General features: G+C 48.8%; 1 protein-coding gene across 8 annotated transcripts in view; it reads right to left on the minus strand.

The window, feature by feature from the left end:
• Positions 1-9,031: 9,031 nt before the first annotated feature.
• OGDH (oxoglutarate dehydrogenase) overlaps positions 9,032-20,108 on the minus strand; it is a 60,451-nt gene continuing 49,374 nt past the window's right edge. For 4 of the 8 annotated variants that reach the window (XM_077306904.1, XM_077306899.1, XM_077306905.1 and 1 more), the window contains 7 exons: positions 19,849-20,027; positions 17,911-17,982; positions 16,972-17,094; positions 14,893-14,965; positions 12,820-12,983; positions 11,810-11,964; positions 9,032-11,712 (listed from right to left, as the gene is read on the minus strand). In XM_077306904.1, the coding sequence (XP_077163019.1) occupies positions 11,592-11,712; positions 11,810-11,964; positions 12,820-12,983; positions 14,893-14,965; positions 16,972-17,094; positions 17,911-17,982; positions 19,849-20,027 (887 nt within the window). In that variant the 3' untranslated portion in view covers positions 9,032-11,591. Of the gene's footprint in view, positions 11,713-11,809; positions 11,965-12,819; positions 12,984-14,892; positions 14,966-16,971; positions 17,125-17,910; positions 17,983-19,848; positions 20,028-20,108 lie in introns of all 8 variants that reach the window. The other 4 variants (XM_077306902.1, XM_077306897.1, XM_077306903.1 and 1 more) reach the window with 1 other exon arrangement.

The following is a 20,108-nucleotide window of genomic DNA, read 5'->3' on the forward strand; positions in this document are numbered from 1 at the left end:
CCCAACTGCCTGCACTGGCTACACAAGCTCTTTGGAAAGCTTTCCTGTCAGGATGATGCATGTCCTTTTTGAGGAGGCAAGCCTCTGTGCTGGTGGTCATGCTGTGTGTCGGGGGGGGGGGGAGGCTCTGCACTTCTGAGCTCCAACTCCTGGTCGAAGCAGGGCTCAGTGGTAAGAAAACCCAGGGGACCATCCTCATTCCCTCCCCACCCCCTGCTGCAGGTAGGCAGCACTCACCTCCCTTCCCCACTGTCAGGATCAGTGCCTGTTCCTGCCATAAGTTGACATGGGTTTCTCCATGTTTGTTTGCTTTGCCTTTTGCCTTTCCTTTCCTGGGGCCGCTTTGTAACCCAAGGCCCATATATTATGCTTGCATGCCTGAAATCGAAACTGTTTGTTGCATCCTGCTATCTCAGGGAGCTGTGAATTATTTGTCTTTTGAACCTGCTGGCTGGGTCTGCCTTTTGTAACCATAACATCTTATCTTGTCCGGAGACGACCAAGGAAGTGCGAGAAGTAACACTATGGTTTATGGCACCTGGTGCCCCCTCTCCCCCTTCCCTGGGAACTTTCAAGTTTTGGGCAGGAGAACACTATTGAAAAGGGGAGGCAAATGTGGTCTCAGGCAGATTTGACTTTTTTAGCTTAGGTGTATGAAGCAACTTCTCAATAAACGCTTTCTTTATTAAAGAAGCTTGTTGTGAGTTCTTGCAACGCTTGACACCCACCTGTGTTGAGAAGCCCTGACTTGCTCCTCACCCCAGGGGTGGCCAAACCGTGTCTCTTCATATGTCCATATACTGGCAGGGGCTCAAGGGAATTGTAGTCCATGGAGATCTGGAGAGCCACAGTTTGGCCATCCCTGCATAGAAGGAGGAGGCCTGGGCCGCTCTGCCTCCCTGATGGAGGAAACAAGTTTCCTGCCAGTCAAAGCTGGGGATGCCTCCTGAGGCAGATCAGAACATCTTGATGCTTTTGGTGGGCAGCTAAGTATGTGCATGTGTTTGGAGGGGGACAAAGCTTGGTGTAGTGGTTAGGAACACGGACTTCTAATTTGGTGAGCCAGGTTTGATTTCACGCTTCCCTACATGCAGCCAGCTGGGTGACCTTGGGCTTGCCACAGCATTGATAAAGCTGTTCTGACTGAGCAGGAATATCAGGGCTCTCTCAGCCTTGCCTACCTCACAGGGGAGAGGAAAGGGAAGGTGATTGTGAGCCACTTGGAGACTCCTTTGAGCAGTGAAAAGCGGCATCTAAGAACCAACTATTCTTCACTAGGATAATCTAGTGGATGGGCCACCCCTGTTCATGGTTACTGCAAAGGTTCTCCCATGCAAGCAAGAGGATGTAGGGCTGTGCAGTTCAACATCCAGTGGGATGCACAGAGGCCTTGACAAATCAGCCTGAAAGAAGCATCACTTTATCTCCCAGCATTTCTGGGTTTAAGGCTCCTGGCTGATCGTCCTTTTTTTTTCCTGCCACTTTGGCAGGTCTTAATAAAAAGCATTCTGTAGCCTTTTTTTGTTTTGTTTTGTTTTAGGGGGGAGGTCAATCAAACAAAACAAAGACATTGAGCTGATGCATAGTATGGAGGCCCTGCCAGGCATGCATCACCAGGGGAAATATGATCCTGAACCATGCAACTTCTGCTTCCAAAGAGGCCCCCACCCTCTCTCCAACCATATAGCCATCAGTACAAACCACATGTGTGTGATGGACCCTCAGAAGGCATCCATTGCTGGAAGTGGAGACTGGCCAAATTTGGGTTGAAGAATTTACTGTGCTTCTTTTCACAACTCCTCCCCCCCCCCCCCAGAACATGGTCCATTCCATTCCCTTGACACTTGCAGTCATGGGTGAAACCTATTCCTATTTATAGCCTCGCAAAGCAGCAACGGCACAGAAAAATGTGCAAACAGTTCCCATTTTACCCTTTGGGCCTGACTGCCATTTTGTCATTAGCGGATCAAGCATCTTAATAGGAGTTGAAGACAGTACAGCGCAGGGGTCCCCAACATGGCGCTTGTGGGTGCTTGCCTTCCATGTTGCTCGCCATTTTTAGAAAATGGATAGGGTCAAGTGACACTTTTGCCCAGCAAGGCTTCTGACTGGCTACACGGATTTTAAAAAAGCTGCGACCACTATAGCAGGAGGCTCTTCGTTGTGTGAATGCAGGCAAGCTGCAGCAGCCATTTTGTGGCTGGGTCTAGCAAATTGTGTCAGAATTCCAAAGGTGACCGCAGGCTTCAAAAGGTTGAGGACCCTGGTGAAGTGCCTGATTTCTTCAAGAATTTTGTTCCGCTATTAAGCCTGTTTCTACAGATGCCGGCCTCCTGGTGGGACCTGGGATTACTGCTCATCTCCAGACTACAGAGATCAATTTCCTGGGAGGAAACGGAGGCTTTGGAGGGGTGGACTGTATAGCATTGTACCATACTGAGGTTCCTGTCCTCCCCAAGCTCCATAACTAAATCTCTAGCCAATTTCCAGTCTTGATCGAGCAACCCTGCAGCCCCATGCCCTGCCAAAGGCCAATGGACTGAGCAGCTTCAGACTGCAGGTGTAGGATCCCAATGAGGAGGACCCTGTTAAGAACTGCCTGCAAGAGCTGTACGTCTCTGTGTAGGGAACAAAATGGTGAGGAGGGTTACTTCCTGCTGTATTCAGCCTTTATTTGCATGTGTCCTCTTCCCCCCTCCCCCTCGCTCCCCTGGAAGGAACATTCAGAGGTGGAAACAAAAGCTTGTAATCATTTAATCCAGCCAGCCAGCCAGCCACCCCTGTTCTCTGGAAGCAGGGAATTGCTCAAGCTGTGGTCTCCTCATCAGCTTCCTTTCTGGCTGAGTCAAGAAGACTTAAACCCCTGTCATCCACACTAAGTCACATGGGCTGCCCACCATGCTGATGATGTACCCGTTCGGCAAAGGAAGCTCTGACAACACCACTAAGAATCACTTATTCTTGGCCAAGAAGGTGCTACTTGCTCAGTTCTTAATCATCTTTCCTAGCAGCTCCGCCCACCCTCCCTGAAAAGGAATTCACTTAGTAGAGTGGGCACGACTTCAGCTTTAGGGTGGGGGAGTACTTCTCCTGCCCCCCCTCCGCCTTTGCCAGCGCGACAGGATCTAACAGCTGGTGCCAGCTACAAAATAGGTCCCTCAGAGGGCGGAGTCAACCTTTCATAGGGTGGAGCCATATGGTCGGGTAGCTGACAGCACAACTATAAATTCTGCTCTGGACATTTTGGAGATTCCAGCACTAAAGTGATTCCGGAAATGGCGTTATGATCTTACAGGTGAGAAATGGTGAGGCTGAGTGATAAGTGCTTATCCGCCATTTCCTTACCAGGAATGACAATTAGCCTCCTTCCTATAGAGGAGTGGGTTCCCTAAGGACAACCAGACCGGTTGCTATAGAAACGGGCCTGCGCTCACTGGGGAGGGCTCACGGACTCTTAAAGCAGTTTACTACCACTTGAGTTTTGGGCTTTGTTTCAAATGCCCATGGTTGATCTGACAAGCTGGCTCCAATGAGCAAGGTGGCTTCCTTCCTTTCCCTAAAAGTAGCAACCATTTTCTCCCAATGGCACTCATAATCTAGGAGAGCTCAGCATGGAGAATTCCCGACATGGGATGCATGTTCATGTATATATTTTAAGGCAGGAGTAAGTCAACCTGTGGTCCTCCAGATGTCCATGGACTACAATCCCCATGAGCCCCTGCCAGCATTTGCTGGCAGGGGCTCATGGGAATTGTAGTCCATAGACATCTGGAGGACCACAGGTTGACTACTGCTGTTTTAAGGCAGTCTTCTTGACATGCCTACAGCCCAAAGCATCTCATTTTCGACAGGAAGGTACTTATCTCTGCCCCGTCCCGAAAAAGAAGCGCTAAACGTGGAGGCAATCTTTTTCTGAAGGACTTGCCTAAGTGGTAGGATAAAACTCATCCAACCTGCCTCAGACATCACGAACTATATTCTTAACGTATGAAGTGGTCTTGAGCCTAGAACTACAACAATGTTCATACTTCACCAGACTCGGTTGAAATCTTGAGAATCTCTTGTCTTCTGTTTCCACACGACACGGCCAGATCTTGCAACCTTTAAAAGCAGCGTACAGGTTAGCGTTGGAGCAGAGAGGCAGGGGTTCAAATCCCCATTTAGCTGTGAAACTCACCGTACTATCTGGAGCTAGCCTGCCTGATTCCTAATGGTGCCTGGCTGCGGTCTTGTTTTTCTAGAAGCACTGTACAAAGCGGTCCTCGACTCTTTCTGCCCTCCGCAGGACATTTCTTTCCTCTGTGGTCTCCGAAATGACGTTGACTGAGGTGAAATAATTAGTCTGAGGCCTGATTAAGAGGTGATGCTGGTGGAACAGGAGTTACCCATGTGACTTTGTATGAACCTATTAATTCATTTAATGGGCCATCGGTCCACTATGTGGGCAATATTTGCACATTAGAAAGCTGCAGAGCTAGGGTTGCCAATCTCCAGGTGGAATCTGGAGGTCTCTCGCTTTTACAACTGATCTCCAGACTTCAGAGATGGGTTCCCCTGGAGGAAATGGCTGCTTTGAGAGGGGGACTCGATGACATTGTACTATGCTGAGGTCCCTCCCCTCCCTTAACCTCCCCTTCCCCTGGCTCGAACCCCAAAATCTTCAGGTATTCCACATCCCAAAGTAGGCAGCCCTAGGTAAAGCCCAGCAGGGTACCAGACTGGAGTGCAAATACTGTATGCAAAGCAGTCCATCTTGGGGAAAGGAAACCAATCCTTTTGTTTTACATGTTTAAGCCACACCTGGCACATGAAGGGTCTTTTGGTACCCTTTTGGTGAATAATGTTGTAAAGCTCAAAAGCTTGCTACCTCTTGAAAGTACCTTTGGGCCGATTCTCACCTTTGGACTAACGTTTTGCTGCCATCTAGTGGTGTCTGACAAAACAGTAAGAAAAATCCATCTCTTAATTGTCTGGAGGTACATTACTTTAAGATTTTGGGCATCTCACCTGCCCCCAAAGCTTTTTGTTTACAGAAAAGGGCTTTCAGGAAACTTGAAAGATAATTATGTGATATAAGGGAAGTGATCTTTTACTTATACAGATCTCAAGTCCTTTCAAGTGCTTATGTGGGTCACAGGGTTTCCAGCTCTGGGTTGGAAAATATCAGATTTGGGGGATTGAGTTGGGTGTGTGTGGAGCCGGGGTGGTGGTGGAGCCTGGGGAAGGTGGGGCTTGGGGAGGGGACTTCAGCAGGGTACTGTTCAATACAGTCCATTCTCCAAAGTAGCCATTTTATTTATTTTATTAATTATATCTTCTCTGGGGAAACAGATCTTTATAGTCTGGAAATCAATTGTAATACTCGAAGACTGCTTGGTCCCACCTGAAGGTTGGCAACCCTAGAATGCTGCAAGTTTTCTCTGCTTAGATGGCAGAATTGCTGGGCAATTATTATATTCTGCCAGAGCCAGTTTTACCAGAAAGCAGCTACAGCTTGTGAATGCTTGACATATATTTAGTTGCAGTGTGCGGGAACACCACAGGGACATAAATTTAGATTTGAATACCCAAGCTTATGCCAGCAGAGAGTACCCTGGTAAAACCCACGCAGAATGTATTACAGTGCCTTAGCTCTAAGACGGCATGAATGATCAAGCAGATCTGAAATGTCCGGGTCTCGTTCTCTTTGTTCTATATCCTGACCTATCCTGGCATGCCGATCAGGGGGGAATTCATGCTTACTTTCCCTCCAAACAAGCCCCTCCGTCTACTTCTATCTTAAGTAGTAAAATAATTCATTCCTGTACTATTTGTCCTGCTAGTGAAATGGCAATTAAGTCTCAGCTGCTGTTTTGTTCCAGAACAGAGAACAAGATAATGACTCTCTTTCCCTCTTTGCACTCTCTCTCTCTCTCATACAGATTTTAAAAAGGGCACCCTGCTCATTGTGAACAGACCAATTTCAGAATCATGTGCCTTGCATCCTATGGGATGACTGTTGCTACCAGCTAGCTAATAACCTCTGCAGTCTGTCCAACAACCCTGTAAGCAAGGCCAGTACTGTTGCTCTCATATTGCAGGTGGAAGGATTCAGCTGATAGGATGGCTTAAAGAGAGCCACCTATTAAGGCAAAAGCCTTCAATGAGCCTTCTCCCTACAACAGCTAGGGGTCCTTCCAAAAGGAAAGTGTTAGTCTGATCACTGCATGGCAACCACCAGTGTTTCCTGGTTTGCTTCCCTAAGGGAAAGAGCTAATTATAGTTTCCCTCCCTGGAATAGGAGTTGCTTGATTCACCTTTGGGCTGAAGGGAGTGCCCATGCAGAAGCACCTATCTCCATTATAGGAGAGGGCAAAGTATGGAACCTCTTCACATTTGGATGGACCCCGTTGCCTCCATGGCGGCCATTTTGGGATGGGTTGAACGTACCCCAGGGCAGCAGCAACTTGTGGCGTCGACTGCCACCTGTTCTCAAAATCCCCCCAAAAGCTGTGTAAGGCTGGGGCTCCCTTGGCTACACCCTGGTCCTGGTCAGAACTGTACTGAGGAATCTGTTTAATATTACGATTTGGATCAGACCAAAAAGGTGCTGCAGATTTGCTCTCTATAATCTCCACCAAGGAGACTCCTGTACTATTCAGTTACCCTCCAGTCCCATTGTCTTGAGGCTGTGGAATAATACGTGTCGAAATATTGGCACTAAAGTAGGCCTTTGTAACCAAGAGTTAGGGTTGCCAACCTCCAGGTGGAGCCGAACAGAGACTGTTGACCCAAGCCGAAAAGAGAATGGACAATGGCTGTCCGATAAACAGATTATCGATTCTCATTTCAGCTTGCAACCTCCAGGTGGAGCCTGGCCATCTCCCAGTATCACAACTCATTTCTAGACTAGAGATCGGCTCCTGTGGAAAAAAACTGCTTCCTTGGAGGGTGGGCTCTAGGGCTCGAGTCTCTTTCCAGGCTCTGTCCTCCCCAAATCTCCAAGTATTTCCCAACTCAGTCTAAGAGCCCTCATAAACAGCTAAGATTCTTGACTGGGAACTGCCATCAAACGGTTCCCTCAATAGCAATTTTTGTTGTGGCGCTCCTGCTTTTCATGTAAAACTCAAGCCCCTTTCTTGGCTTGCCTGTTGCAAAGAAAGCCTTACACAAGAGTTGCCCTGCTTTTATCCAGTGCCCTGTTTCACAAAGGCCAGATGTCCCGGAAAGCCAGGGCATCTTCCTGCTGTTCCCTTCTAGCTTTCAGGTTTACTGCCTCTGGCTACGGAGGTTCCCTTTAGTCATCATGGCACATAGTCATTCATAGGCCTAAATGCCTTTTAAAACTATTACAGGGCTTGCAAAGCATGGAATGTTATCCTAGATGCTTGTTAGCCAAAGGGCACCGAGAGAGAAACTTAAAAGCAGTTTCCTTGAGCCGGGTGTAGACTGCCATAAGCAAGCAAGGCCAAATTAAGCTGCCGTGGAGAGGCTGGTGGTGTGGTGCGCTGGCGTGCTTACCTGGCAATTTCTCTTGCTGGAATTTCTAAACAGGACATTTGCAACCAAAGCCCACAGACCTTCTGAAAAGACTCCTAGGGCTAAAAGCTACACTGGGCTTTTAAAGCTGATTGGGTTCAGTTAAACAAAAGCCATCCACGCCTGGCCCCAATTTCCATTCTACCCCTGGTTGCTTTTTCTCCAACCCGCAATGCTGAGGATTGACTTTGCAGTCACATAGCTTATTTGCTGGCATATCATCCAAGAGTGGATTTTATCCGCTTCATCAAAGAAATGCAGGCCCAGGGCGTTCTGTTCCAGGTGCAGATGCCTTTTCCTCTTGCAGTTTCTTTCCCCATCCACACCCTGGACATTATCTCTGCTAATTGGTTGGCTTCAAAGAACAAAGGTGCTGCCTAAAATCTGTCTGTTTCCCCTAATGCCCTCTTTAAGTAATGTGAGAAGCACTCATACAAGGTAGATTCAAGTGGATAGCATATCTAGGATGCTGTGACTCTGTTTACTAATTTGCTACTAATTTACCTTCTCCATATCTGTACTCTTAGGATCCTGTTGTCTGAGGAGGAGAGCATGCACACGAAAGCTCACAACTTGGTCTTAAAGGTGCCATTGGACTCAAATTTTGTAGTCATACAAAAATTAAAGATCAGCCCACACCTGCTTCAGGGCAGCAAGGGGGGAGGGGTTGCTCTCTCTTTCCAAGCTTGGCAATTTGCTTCTTAAAGTGAGGAGACATCACCTGTCTTCCTTTGGAAGAAAAGTGACAGAAAACCTGGCATAGAGACTCTGAATCCAGTATATCTATGGTGGTTCACCATAGACTTTGGACCATGTCCCCCCCCCCCCCCTTGCACACATACCCATTACAATAGTTTTTTAAAAGTATTATGCATCCCCTTAACTTTAAAACAAGAAGCACCGAAATGCAAAGCTTGAAGAGAAAGCCCAGTTCTTGCCTGAAACCAATCAACAATTAGCTCAAAGGAGGAGAAAATTTGGATATTTGGAATCCCAGAGACCACCAAGGCAATCTTTTCACTCTGAGGATAAAGCTGCAGAACCATCTTGCAAAGCCCCATCTTCATGGGAAATTCAAAAAGGTTCTGATATACCCTTGGCAGAGATGCTGTCTGGAGGAGGAGGGTATTGCTTACTGTGAATTAGCGAGCCAAGTGACTTGTTACAAGCATAGGCACTGCTCAAGCCATTGTTCCAAAATATTGTCAGCGTCGCATGCTAAGCTGTGAGCTGAACGAAACAGAAGACCGGCTTGTTGTCAGCCAGACTGTGTTGTGGAACCAAAATAAAGAAGTCTGTATGTGTTTGCGGCATGCCCTTCAGGTGGTGTGCTGTCTCAGAATAGGCATGTCCCCTCTCCTACCGGCCCCTGGCTTTGGCCAAGGTTGGACACCAAAAAGACATCAGCAACCACTGGGGGGTCACCAATAAAGCTCCAGTTTACAACAACTCTTCCGGCGGGCACCCTGTTCCAAGCATGTTGTTCCCTCGGCTGAACCAGCAGAGATGCAAATATTATAGAAAAATCTTTATTCACAAGATGGCACACACTTTTTGTATGGCTGGCAGCACACACGGAAGAAAGCTGGGGGACCAAAAGGAACTGGCACTTCTCCCATCAATACCTGGAAGCTGGGCAGATTCAGAGATGGACTTTTTCGATTTTTCTGGGAGAGACAAGCCTCCAGGATGGGCAAGGGGCACGAACAGGCCTCATCCAGAAGGCCAGGAGATGGACACAGAACGGACGCAGGCTTACTGAGACAGGCATGCATCTCTGTATGTGCTGTGCTCTAGTGCAGGGGGAGTCAACCTGTGGTCCTCCAGATGTCCATGGACTACAACTCCCATGAGCCCCTGCCATCTGGAGGACCACAGGTTGACTACCCCTACTCTAGTGGGTGTGGGGACCAATCTCAAGTCACTGCTGCAGCCATCCCTGTCCACCATTCAGTGCAAGGGGGAGAGCCCAAGTGCATTCTCAGGTTGCTACCCGAAGATTACCGAGTAACTCCTGTGATTAGAAGTCACTGCCAGCAACAGGAAAAAGAAGCCAGGCACTTTGTCTGGCACAAAAGCCCAAAAGTTTGGGACTGTTGCTGTATCTGAGCCGATGGATTTGGGGGGGGGGGCGTATGTGGGGTATCAACAGCGCACTGCTAAGGTCGGGAAATCTATTCCGGTGGGCATAGGAGCAGCCATGCAGAAACACGGAGCCGCATTAGGGCTAGAGGACTTGGGGTCGAGACACGACCGACTTGGAACCTTGGCCAGAAAAATGACCAGGAATTCTCTTGGTGCAGCAAAAAGGCCATCACTCCCTGGCAAACCTCAAAGAGCCAACTTGAAGGGCCCACGGAAAGGACGACGTTTGGAGCCGCTCTTCTTAAAACCGCAGTAGTGTATGATCTCTTTTGATAATCAGCGTCAGGCTACTCAGAGCTGTGTGTCTGAATTTGTGCAAACTGGGGAGGAAGCCACTGAAGAGGCATTCCTGCAATCAAACTGGGCACACAGCCCTGCTTCCCCCTTGCTATCTGAGCAGTGAGTTGCCCTTCTACCTAGCAACAGAGGAGGTGCCTGGATAGAAAGCTATGCACAGGTCAGGGGCACTGAGGCACCAGTTAACTGTGGATCCACAGTCTGTGGAAATGCTGGCTCTGCAATGTGGTGAGGAAGGGGGACTTGGGACAAGCCTTTTTCTCTCTGTTGCCTCGCCCAGGAGCCAGAATGCCAAGTGCTCTTTCTTACCTTGCTCCACAGAGCCATTTGCTGGGAAGTGTTAAAAAAAACCCACCCAGAGAACAAGGAAGGTGCCCCAGCTCCAGCAACAGGGCGAGGTATGCCCTCGTGAAGCAGCCCTTACAGAGATACCAGTATGGGGACAGAAAGTGGACCTTCGGCTAGTTAGAAACCTAAGTCCATGTGTGCAAATGTTCCTCCAAAGTACGGCTGATCTAGTGAAATGTAAGTAAACATTATGGAAGGAAGACAGTGAGCGGGACAAAGTTGGAAGCATCTGCCTGGTGGTCAGCAAACAAAATGTGCAACCAGACCATACATAATTTTTTTAAAGGCTGCCCCTTAAGGTAGCCAAACGAGGCAGTTGGCCCTGATGTGGAATTACAATCAAGGACAGAGGCAAATCTAAGTGTCTTAGTTTCTTTGCAGATGATATTGACTGGTGGAAACCCAATGAATTTTCATAATTACTAAGGGTGACAATGACCTTGCCCACAGCACTGGGGAACGGCAGCCAAACACAACCAAAGGGCCCTTTTTAGATAGGGCTGTGATGGCTGCCAGCAGGTTCCAAGGCAAGGTGTGATGCTGTCGATCCGCCAAGGGAGGCAGCTTTTAGAAAACAAGACAGAAGGTCAGTGTCTGGAGTGAGGACAGCCCATCCGTTTCACCGAAGCATCCTTTGTGGAAGAATGCCTGGCTTTGAGGGGCGCATGAATCTCTCTAAGGGCAATGCAAGGCCTCATTGAACAGGGGAGGTGATTGAGAGTGCCAGGCCAGGATTGTCAGTGGTGCTTAAGGAAAGGGAATGGTGTCTCTCACCCTCCCATTGAAGTCCTGTGCTGCTCGAGGATTTGACCAAGAAACAGGAATGCAAAGAACATACCTCTTTCCCTTCAAATCAAATTGGGGATTCAAAAGCAATGTCTGCTTTCCAGCATAAATCTCAGGCTAGAAATGACACGTGCTTTCCCCGGAACCATCAGTCTCAGACAGAAAGGCATTTGGAAGGAAAGGACCAGTCCGTCCGAGGCCCTCGACGCTGAAGGAGTGGAGATGGTGGGGTGGGGCTCGGGAAGGATGTTAAACGTATGCTGGAGTGACATGACATTGTTCCTAAGGCCTGAGCTTGCCAGCATGTGGAAGGAAACGCCAGCATCCTGGAGGAGGGCGATTTACGAGGCAGTTCCTCAGGAGCAAAACGAGAAGTTAATAACAGGGGCCTTAAGTTAGGATGACAAGTTAAGGACAGAGAGAGGAAGTGAGCAGACACACAGACAGACACACACACACACACACGCAGTGTGCTGCAGGACCATTTCCAGGTGTATCTAAGACAAGCCCTTGAAGGAGTCGAGGTTGAAGGCAGTGTCCAACAAGCGCTGCAGTTCCGTCAGGTGATTCTTCTTGTTGCCTGTGGCCGGGGCAGCAGCAGGTTCACGTCCGGCATACCTGGAAGCGGGGATGGAAGGGAGCAGGGGATTCAGCGTCGGCCCAGTCCTCCACCCACCGACCACCAGGAGGACTAGACTGGACTAGATGGGCTTACCAGACTGGCTTTGCACGGTCGATGGTTGTGCGGAGTCTTGGCTTCACGTAGTCATAATATCCTTGGTTTTTGTGCTCCTCCTGACACCAGACCAGGTCGGCATTCGGGTATTTGTGGAATTCTTTTAGCAGGAGGTCAAAAGGGAACGGAGAGAGCTGCAAGCAACGGAGAAGACTTCTGGTTAGGAAACGGTCAGCTGTGGGACCAGCAGGCACCAGACGGACAAAATGCAGTGGGGGAGAATGCTAACTTTGGTCTTTTGGTCCGTGTGGTGAGAAACAGGCACATCCTAGGAGAACTATTTTGTTCTCAGCATTATGATCCAATCTGCAGACTGCAAAACTTTGCGGGGGTGGGGTTGTATCTTGGGGGCTGAACATGTGATGTGCATGCAAACAGTCCCCGCTTCACCCTCTGGTATCAAAGACCTTGGGTTGCAGGTGTTGTGTCTGCATGGAGAGCCGCTTTCAGGGCAGACAGAGCTGAATCAGATGGACAAATGGCCTCTCATTAGGTCTGCATGTGTCTCTAAACCCCTTTCCCAAGCCCCAAAGAGGCTTTCGGTTGGCACAGCGAGCATCCAATTCTCCTGGAGGGAAAGGTGAACTGCAGGCCTTTAACAATCCTGCTGCGTGTATGATCAAAGATGCCGGCAGACCTGTGAAGCTCAAAGGGAATCGTTCATAGCTGCAAAAAATCTCTGCTGACTTAAGTCTCCAGTATTCTTTGAAGTGCCGCTCAGCACAATCAGGGTATGGATTGTGGCTCCCCCCCAGACCCTGCAGTTCAGCTGAGATGCTCAAATGTTCCCTGAGGTGCCTTCACTGTTGGCCCAGGCAAGCAATGGGAAGGTCGGCATTGCCTGGTGTGAGTCTGGTGTGAAACCTGGGGGAGGACTCCGACCTAGAAACCTCTCCTGGTTGAAAACCCTGGATCAGAAATACTGAGTTCCTGGAGTAAGATTGTGCACATGCGGGGGGGAGGGCACTGGGACACAGAAACCATTATACCTGCTCCACTCTTGTAATAGCCACATCTGTTTCCATCTGCCGGGACTTGCGCTCTCGAGTAAGTTCGTAATAGATCTTGCCGGTGCAGAAGAGAACTCGCTTGACTCCCTCTGGATTCTGGGCTGCAGGGCCACTCTCGGGGATGATGCGCTGGAAATGTGTGCCTGCCGGGGAGCACGGATTAGGGTCAATGCAGCAGCCGCTTTTGCAAAAGGACACTGGATCTTGACTCTCACACTTCCTCGAGGCCGTTACAATTGCCCAGATGACACGACCGAGTTCTTTTAAAAACCCCTTAAAACTCCAATGCTGACGGCAAAATCTAAGCAGCCTTTCCAATAAAGCTTGAACGGGTAAGTGTCCCCCTTGAGGCCAGCAGCCTCCCCCCCCCAATCACAGACAAGTAGCAGATCACTTGTGTCTGCTTCAGAGAACATTTCTCGTCAGCATCAAAGGGCAGCAAGAATGAACTTCCCCAAAGCTTTCTGCCCTGCTGGAGGAGGAATCAAGCAGAGGGACTGATCCCCTACTTCCTCTCTTTCTTCCTTCCTTAGAAGAGACACGCCCAGGTCTGAGCGATGCAAACACAGCTGTTTAGCTGAGCTCTTTAGCACAGGGAAAAGGCACAGTGAAAGTGGAGATCTGCAGAATGGGCTGAACCAGACTGAACTTCAGGGTGATGCAGCAATGACTTTGGAGGGAAGACAATCAGCTAAATGTAAAGAGATACCTGTAGAACTATGGGTGGCACGGAGACAGTGGGCAGGGATAAAAGCTTCTCCCCCTCTTATAATACTACAGATCTCTCTCTCTCTCTCTCTCGCAGCAGGAGCCATAGGAGGTACTCAGGGCTCCTTCAGCAGGGAAGCAAGGGTCATTTGCAGTTTGGGGCTTGTTTGCAGTTTGTCTCTGTCTGTCTGTCTCTCTTCCTCGCAGCAGGAGCCAGAGCAGGTAATCAGGGGTCACTTGCGGTTTGGCAGGGGTCTCTGTGTCTCTCTCAGGTGTCAGAGAGCAAAGTGGCTAGCCTCCAGGGAAGCTGGAGTGTCATCCTGTTTGGCCCTATTCCATCTCGGACAGCCAGGACACTCTCCACCCTCAGGGCTGTTTCACAAATATTAAGAGGAACAATGGATAAGGACAAGTCACCCACTGAAGCTGAAGGGTGGTGGGAGGTCCAGGACCAACAAAAGGAAATGCTTCTTCACAGCATGCAGAGTTAAATTGTGGAGCTCAGTGGTATGTGGCGATGGCCGCCAACTTGCAAGGCTTTAAAAGGGGGGAGTACAAATTTGTGGAGGACGGGGCTGTCAGTGGCTACTAGCCATAGTGGATATCAACCCTCTCCAGTACCAAAGGCGGTACATGCCTCTATGTAGCAGTTGCTGGGGAGAACATATGGGGGGGGGGAGATGCTGTTGCAGCCACCCTGCTTGTGGGCTCCCTAGAACCAGTTGATCCGCCACTGTGTGAACAGAAGGCTGGACTAGATGGGCCTTTTATCTGATCCAGCAGGGCTCTTCTCATGTTCTCATTTACTATCACAGGGGTAGTCAAACTGTGGCCCTCCAGATGTCCATGGACTACAATTCCCAGGAGCCCTTGCCAGCGAATGCTGGCAGGGGCTCCTGGGAATTGTAGTCCATGGACATCTGGAGGGCCGCAGTTTGACTACCCCTGTACTATCAGTTCAGTTTCCCATCCTCGTACCTTCTTCCAGCCAGGTGAGACAGAAAACAGGACAAAGTGTTTCACACAGAGGAGGAAGAAGGTCCTATGACAGTCATACAACGCAGTAGTTTTGCAAATATACTTTGCCCAAATATGTTTCTAGCTGCCACATAAGTAGCAGGGAGGATGGGAAATTGTGTGTGTGGAGGGGGGAAATGTAGAAGTTGAAATGTAGAAGTCGGTCTGCAAACTTGCTGGCTTAGGGCATCAGGAAAAACAAACAAATCTGAATGTTCCCAAACTGGGTGAGGTCCTGCCATAGGGCCCAGCTCCCGCCCCCCCCCCCCAATCAAGGATGCCATTTCCAACCCGGATACACGAACTTCCTCCGGAGGTGTTCTATACCTGGCAGCATCTCGTCAAAACTGGACCGAGCTTCAGGGTGACGCAGCAGTGATTTTGGAGTGAAGACAATCAGCTAAATATAAAAAAGAAGTAAAAATAAATACAGCCAGGGTGACAAGCCACCAGGGATGGAAACAGTGCTTGCGTAAGTGCTGAATCACTGATGCTTATGACTCAACAAAGCCCAATCAAACTCACAACAAGGGCTTCATTTTAAGCAGGCACAATCTGACCCAAGGCACTGTCTATACAGAAATGTGCCTTACACATGCACATGGTGGGTGGGTGGGTGAATCAGCTTCTGCCTGTAACTATAGATAATTCAAGTAAAGTAACTGTGAATTGAACTTAACTACATCATTCATACCAAATGACCTATGAACCTGTCCGCCAGTTGCTCTTTTTACGATGCCCCTGGCCGTTTGGGGGTGGGCATCTAAAGGCCAGGCCTGCTTTCTGGAGGTGCCCCAGTTACGGGACTCCCTCTCCGAGCTGATAAACCAGCCAATGACATTATCGTCCTTCAGCCATCCCGCAAAGTCCATCTTATTCTTTTAAGGAAAATTAGTATTAATCTGCTCTTAGCAGCGGTCTAAATATTTTCTTTTTCAGCTGTGGTATTTGATGCACTAGGTTATTTTGTTTGTTTTATTTTATAGCCTTTCAACATGCTCGAAAGCCAAAATCCTAAAAGATAGAAAGGCAGGACAAATATCTCCTAAATGACAAGACGAGGAAACGTGAAGGGCTAAAAGAAACAAAGGAGAAACACGCTGGGCTAACTCAGGGGTAGTCAAACTGCGGCCCTCCAGATGTCCATATAATGCCCATTCGCTGGCATGGGCTCATGGGAATTGTGGTCCATGGACATCTGGAGGGCCGCAGACTACCCCTGGGCTAGCCCGACTGCAGAAGCAATCCAAATGTTCCCTTCAAAGGAAACAGCGTGTGATTCCAGAAGTGGGCCTTAAGAGTCCTTTAGGACAGGGGTAGTCAACCTGTGGTCCTCCAGATGTTCATGGACTACAAACCCTGCTTATATGCTGGCAGGGGCTCATGGGAATTGTAATCCATGAACATCTGGAGGACCACAGGCTGACTAGCCCTGCTTTAGGACCATGCAGATGACGTTCAGGTGAAAATCCTGACAGTTGTGCATGGCTGTGTCACATCTGAAGTTTGTATCCTTCGCAGTGTGGCAAGGAACGCAGGGCTGGTCAGTAGGACAGCCAATTATTTTTGGCCAAGGCTGTCCACAGAAGGCTCTATGTGAAGAACCCTTGTGCAGAGTGGGGCACAGCTAGCACAGAAATCAGGAGGAGACTTGAGTTCAGGTAGTCAGGAAATCCTCAATCTGCTGACCTGGCAGCTGAACTTGGCACAGGCAGGCCTCTCTCCAAGGACGTGGTTCAGCTGCTGACTTGGCCTTTCCAAGGGAACTGAGCACGTACAAGCTGCGCTGATGTTTACCAAAGGGAGCAGCTCAAGGCGTGCAGCTTGCAGAGGAAGTCTCAATTCCATCCACAGGGGTTTAACTATCTGAAAAGTTCACTGGATGGGATGCTCTGCAGGACCAAGCAAGAGCCCTGGGGGAAGGATCAGTATTTTCTCTGTGTTGCAACGCCAACGAAAACGTTGCTTCTGCCTCCAGGTCGTGTTCTGCGTTTCTTTTTAAAAGATGCTTGATTTGAAAATACACAAACTACATACAAAAATATCCAATTGTAGGGAGATAAAAACCTCAAGCGTAAAGAGTACTAGATACATTAAGGACAAGGTAAAATCTCTTGTTCAACATTATGTGATCTATAGATTTATTTCTAGTTTGATGGATACCATTGTTCTGTGAACACTGCTTGCCTACACACACACAGAACACTTTTGTGTCTGCGTGATGCATGGACAAAACGGAACACCGGGGAGGAAAAGAGGCCTGCATGTTCAGAGCTGTTTCCTCCCCGGGGTGTGCTGCTCTCAGCCTGGCTCTGGCCCTTAATTGCTGCTGCATGGCTGTAGTGGGAAGGGGGGAGGGGGACGACGTGCCCGTTCTGTGCTGAGGAAGTCGTTCTTCATACTGACCGGCTTCCGGAAGGGGAGAAGGAGCTGCCTCCGCACAACATGGAAAAAATTTGCCGGACTGGAGCAGTTCACGACAATCCAGTTGCAGTCGTACAGTTGGCGCACATCAAAGTCATCTAGTTTCTGCAGAAGAGGAGGGAGGCCATTTCGAAACTGTTGGAAGAGGCGTGCAGATGTACGGAGACAAGATATCAAAGCAAACAAGCCCAGAACTGCCCCATAAAATCAGTGGTACAATACAGCATTGGGCCACATGCTTCCTTGACTGCTGCCAGACTACCGTCCTCACACAGCAAGAATATCGCTGACAGTCCTGGGCAGGGATAGTCAAACTGCGGCCGTCCAGATGTCCGTGGACTACAATTCCCATGAGCCCCTGCCAGCAAATGCTGGCAGGGGCTCATGGGAATTGTAGTCCACGGACATCTGGAGGGCTGCAGTTGGACTACCCCTGGTCCTGGGTATGGCTTTTCTCATGCTTTGCAGCCATTCCACATGTTACAAGCTCATTTGATGAGAAGGTTTCCAGGAACCCTGTCTCAATGTTTCTCAAGAACAAGCCAAGGGCCTGCAAAAAAATGGAGATGGGGGAGGGACGACACCAATTTGGAAATCCCCACTCATCATTCCCCTCACGAATTCTATCAAGGGCTTGAGCGAACCAATTCCCACCAACCCTCCCTTTGTTTTGCCAGTAACTTACTACCAATTGCTCTCAACATCTTGTGACTTCTGGAACAGGTTCCCCACACACCCTTTTTTGGTTAACTTCACAGAGTCAGATTTTTCCGCATTTCTGAGGAATCCAAGTATGGAAAAATCCCTTTCTTGTTTGTTGGCCTTCTACCCTTCATCATAGCCAGACATTTTTCATAATCAGAAGAATGACAGGATGCTGCAAAGAGGCAGAGAGCCCTTCCTCGCAGTTACGCAACTCACTGGGAAGACATCTGGATCATCGTTGCACATCTGCAGGAATCGCTCTGGTCGGGCAGATGAATGTTCGGGGCCCTGCAAACAAATAAGATTGTTCAGGGATCCAAATTACTTTTCTTCCCTTAACTAAGCAGCACAATATACTAAGTCAGAGACATTTAAGAGTCAGCCTTTTTACGAACAGAAGTTTTGGCCCTTGGCTCTCTTACATTAAGGATATAATAGTACATTACAAAACCCAATGCAGAACTTGCCCAAGGAGTCCTGGCCACCAAAGTCTTTTGTTCCTCCTCACTTCCTGATTGGCTAGGCTCAACCCTGCAATGAAAGTAAGTGTGCCCCCCCCTCCCCAGAAACATGAGCCGTATGTTACAGCAGTTAGAGCAGCTGATTAGCATCTGGGCACCAGGTTTAAATCGCCTCTCTGTAATGGAAGCTTCCTGGCAGCCCTTGGGCCAGACACGCACTCACACAGCCTAACCTACCTCACAGGGTTGTTGTGAAGATAGAATGGAGGAGAGAACTACACTGTAAGCTGCGTTACAGTGGGGAGTGGGGAGAAAGGTGGGATATAAATAAAGCAACTAAACAAAGTAAATGGGGGCAATAATCTACTCCAAACCAGTTCAGATGAACCAAAACCCCCCCAAATTATTTATTTACAGCTGCCCCCACCAGGCCACTGATGTGCTTTGGATGCCACAAACAAGCCCCGGGAAAGATCCATTTAAAGGACCTGGGGCATCCTAGCTGAAGTCCAAACACTTTCAGGCAGGACTTCATAGGCATAAAAGGACTCTAAGCTTGCGTTATTGACAGTTGTGGTCCGTAAGAACCTGAATTCTATCCTGAAGTCTCCGTTCTGCACTTCTATGATTCTTTATCACCTCGACAGGCATACAGCCCTCCAGAGAGTAAACTTGGGACTAATTGGCCAGGTAGGCTTTGTTATGGAGCACATGTGCTTGGGCAGTATCAGGCCTTGACTGCGGGACAGCTGAGAGCCAAATCGGAGGTGGAAAGCCATGGGCTGGGGATAAGGATGGCAGAGAAGTTATGGATAGGCACTTTCCAGTCATGCCAGACTGCTTTCAACAAGGTGTATATTTTACTCAGCTACAATTAAAGAAAATAACCCAGATGAAATCACAGAAATGTTACAAAAATGTGGCTTAAAAGGCACCAAGACCGTATGTAGATGAGCCAGAAGTGAAAAACTCTCAGTACTCAGATTCTGTAAATCCTGAAAACTTTGTAAGCTATTACAGTTGGGGGGGATAAATTAGTCAGTGTGGTGTTGTGGTTAAAGAGCAACGGCCTCTAATTTGGAGAACCAGATTGGATTCCCTACTCCTCCATGCGCAGCCAGCTGAGTGAAGCTGGGCCAGTCACAGTTCTCTTAGAACTGTTCTTGCAGCACAGGTCTGTTAGAGCTCTTAGCCCCACCTACCTCATAAGGTGGGGAGAGGAAAGGAAAGGCATTTGTAAGCTACCTTGGGATTCCTTCAGGTAGCAAAAAGCAGGGTATAAAACAAACAACCGCTCTCTCATTCCCACAAGAAGCAGACTGGGTTTTCCAGAATATGCACGTGAAAGACTTAATACTGCACCCACAGCTCTGATTATGAAGATCAAAGGTTCAAGGGTACACAGTATATTTCTCCACTCTGGATCACTGACCTAGAATGCCCCTTGTGAACCCAGGAGCTGGACATCTGTGAATGGCAAAGGCTCCAGTACCTCCATTCAGCAATTTCAACACAAGCCATGATGTTCCTTCAAAACCCAATGCAGGCAAGGTTCTTGGTTGCCCAAGTCCCAGCCTCTCAGGGGGCCTTTTAAAATTTCATAGATTTTATATGTTCTGTTCCTTGGGCTGTGCCCCCTCGTACCACCAACCAGCAAGGCCCAACAGAAGAGAAAAAACAATGGCATGCTTACCATGCCTTCCATGCCATGAGGAAGCAGCAGGACAATGCCATTTTGTCTCACCCACTTGGCCTGTCCAGAGCAGATGAACTGGTCAATAATGCACTGAGCCGTGTTGTGGAAGTCGCCGAACTGGGCTTCCCACAGAACGAGAGCATTAGGGCTGGCCATGGCGAAGCCCAGCTCAAATCCTGCAAAGACACACAAGTTAGAACATGCGCTCGCTCTTCTGGAATGGCATCAAAGAGACAGCACAGGAATCACTTAATACC

This window comes from Paroedura picta, chromosome 12, assembly GCF_049243985.1.
Source record: "Paroedura picta isolate Pp20150507F chromosome 12, Ppicta_v3.0, whole genome shotgun sequence".
Classification (NCBI taxonomy): Eukaryota; Metazoa; Chordata; class Lepidosauria; order Squamata; family Gekkonidae; genus Paroedura; species Paroedura picta.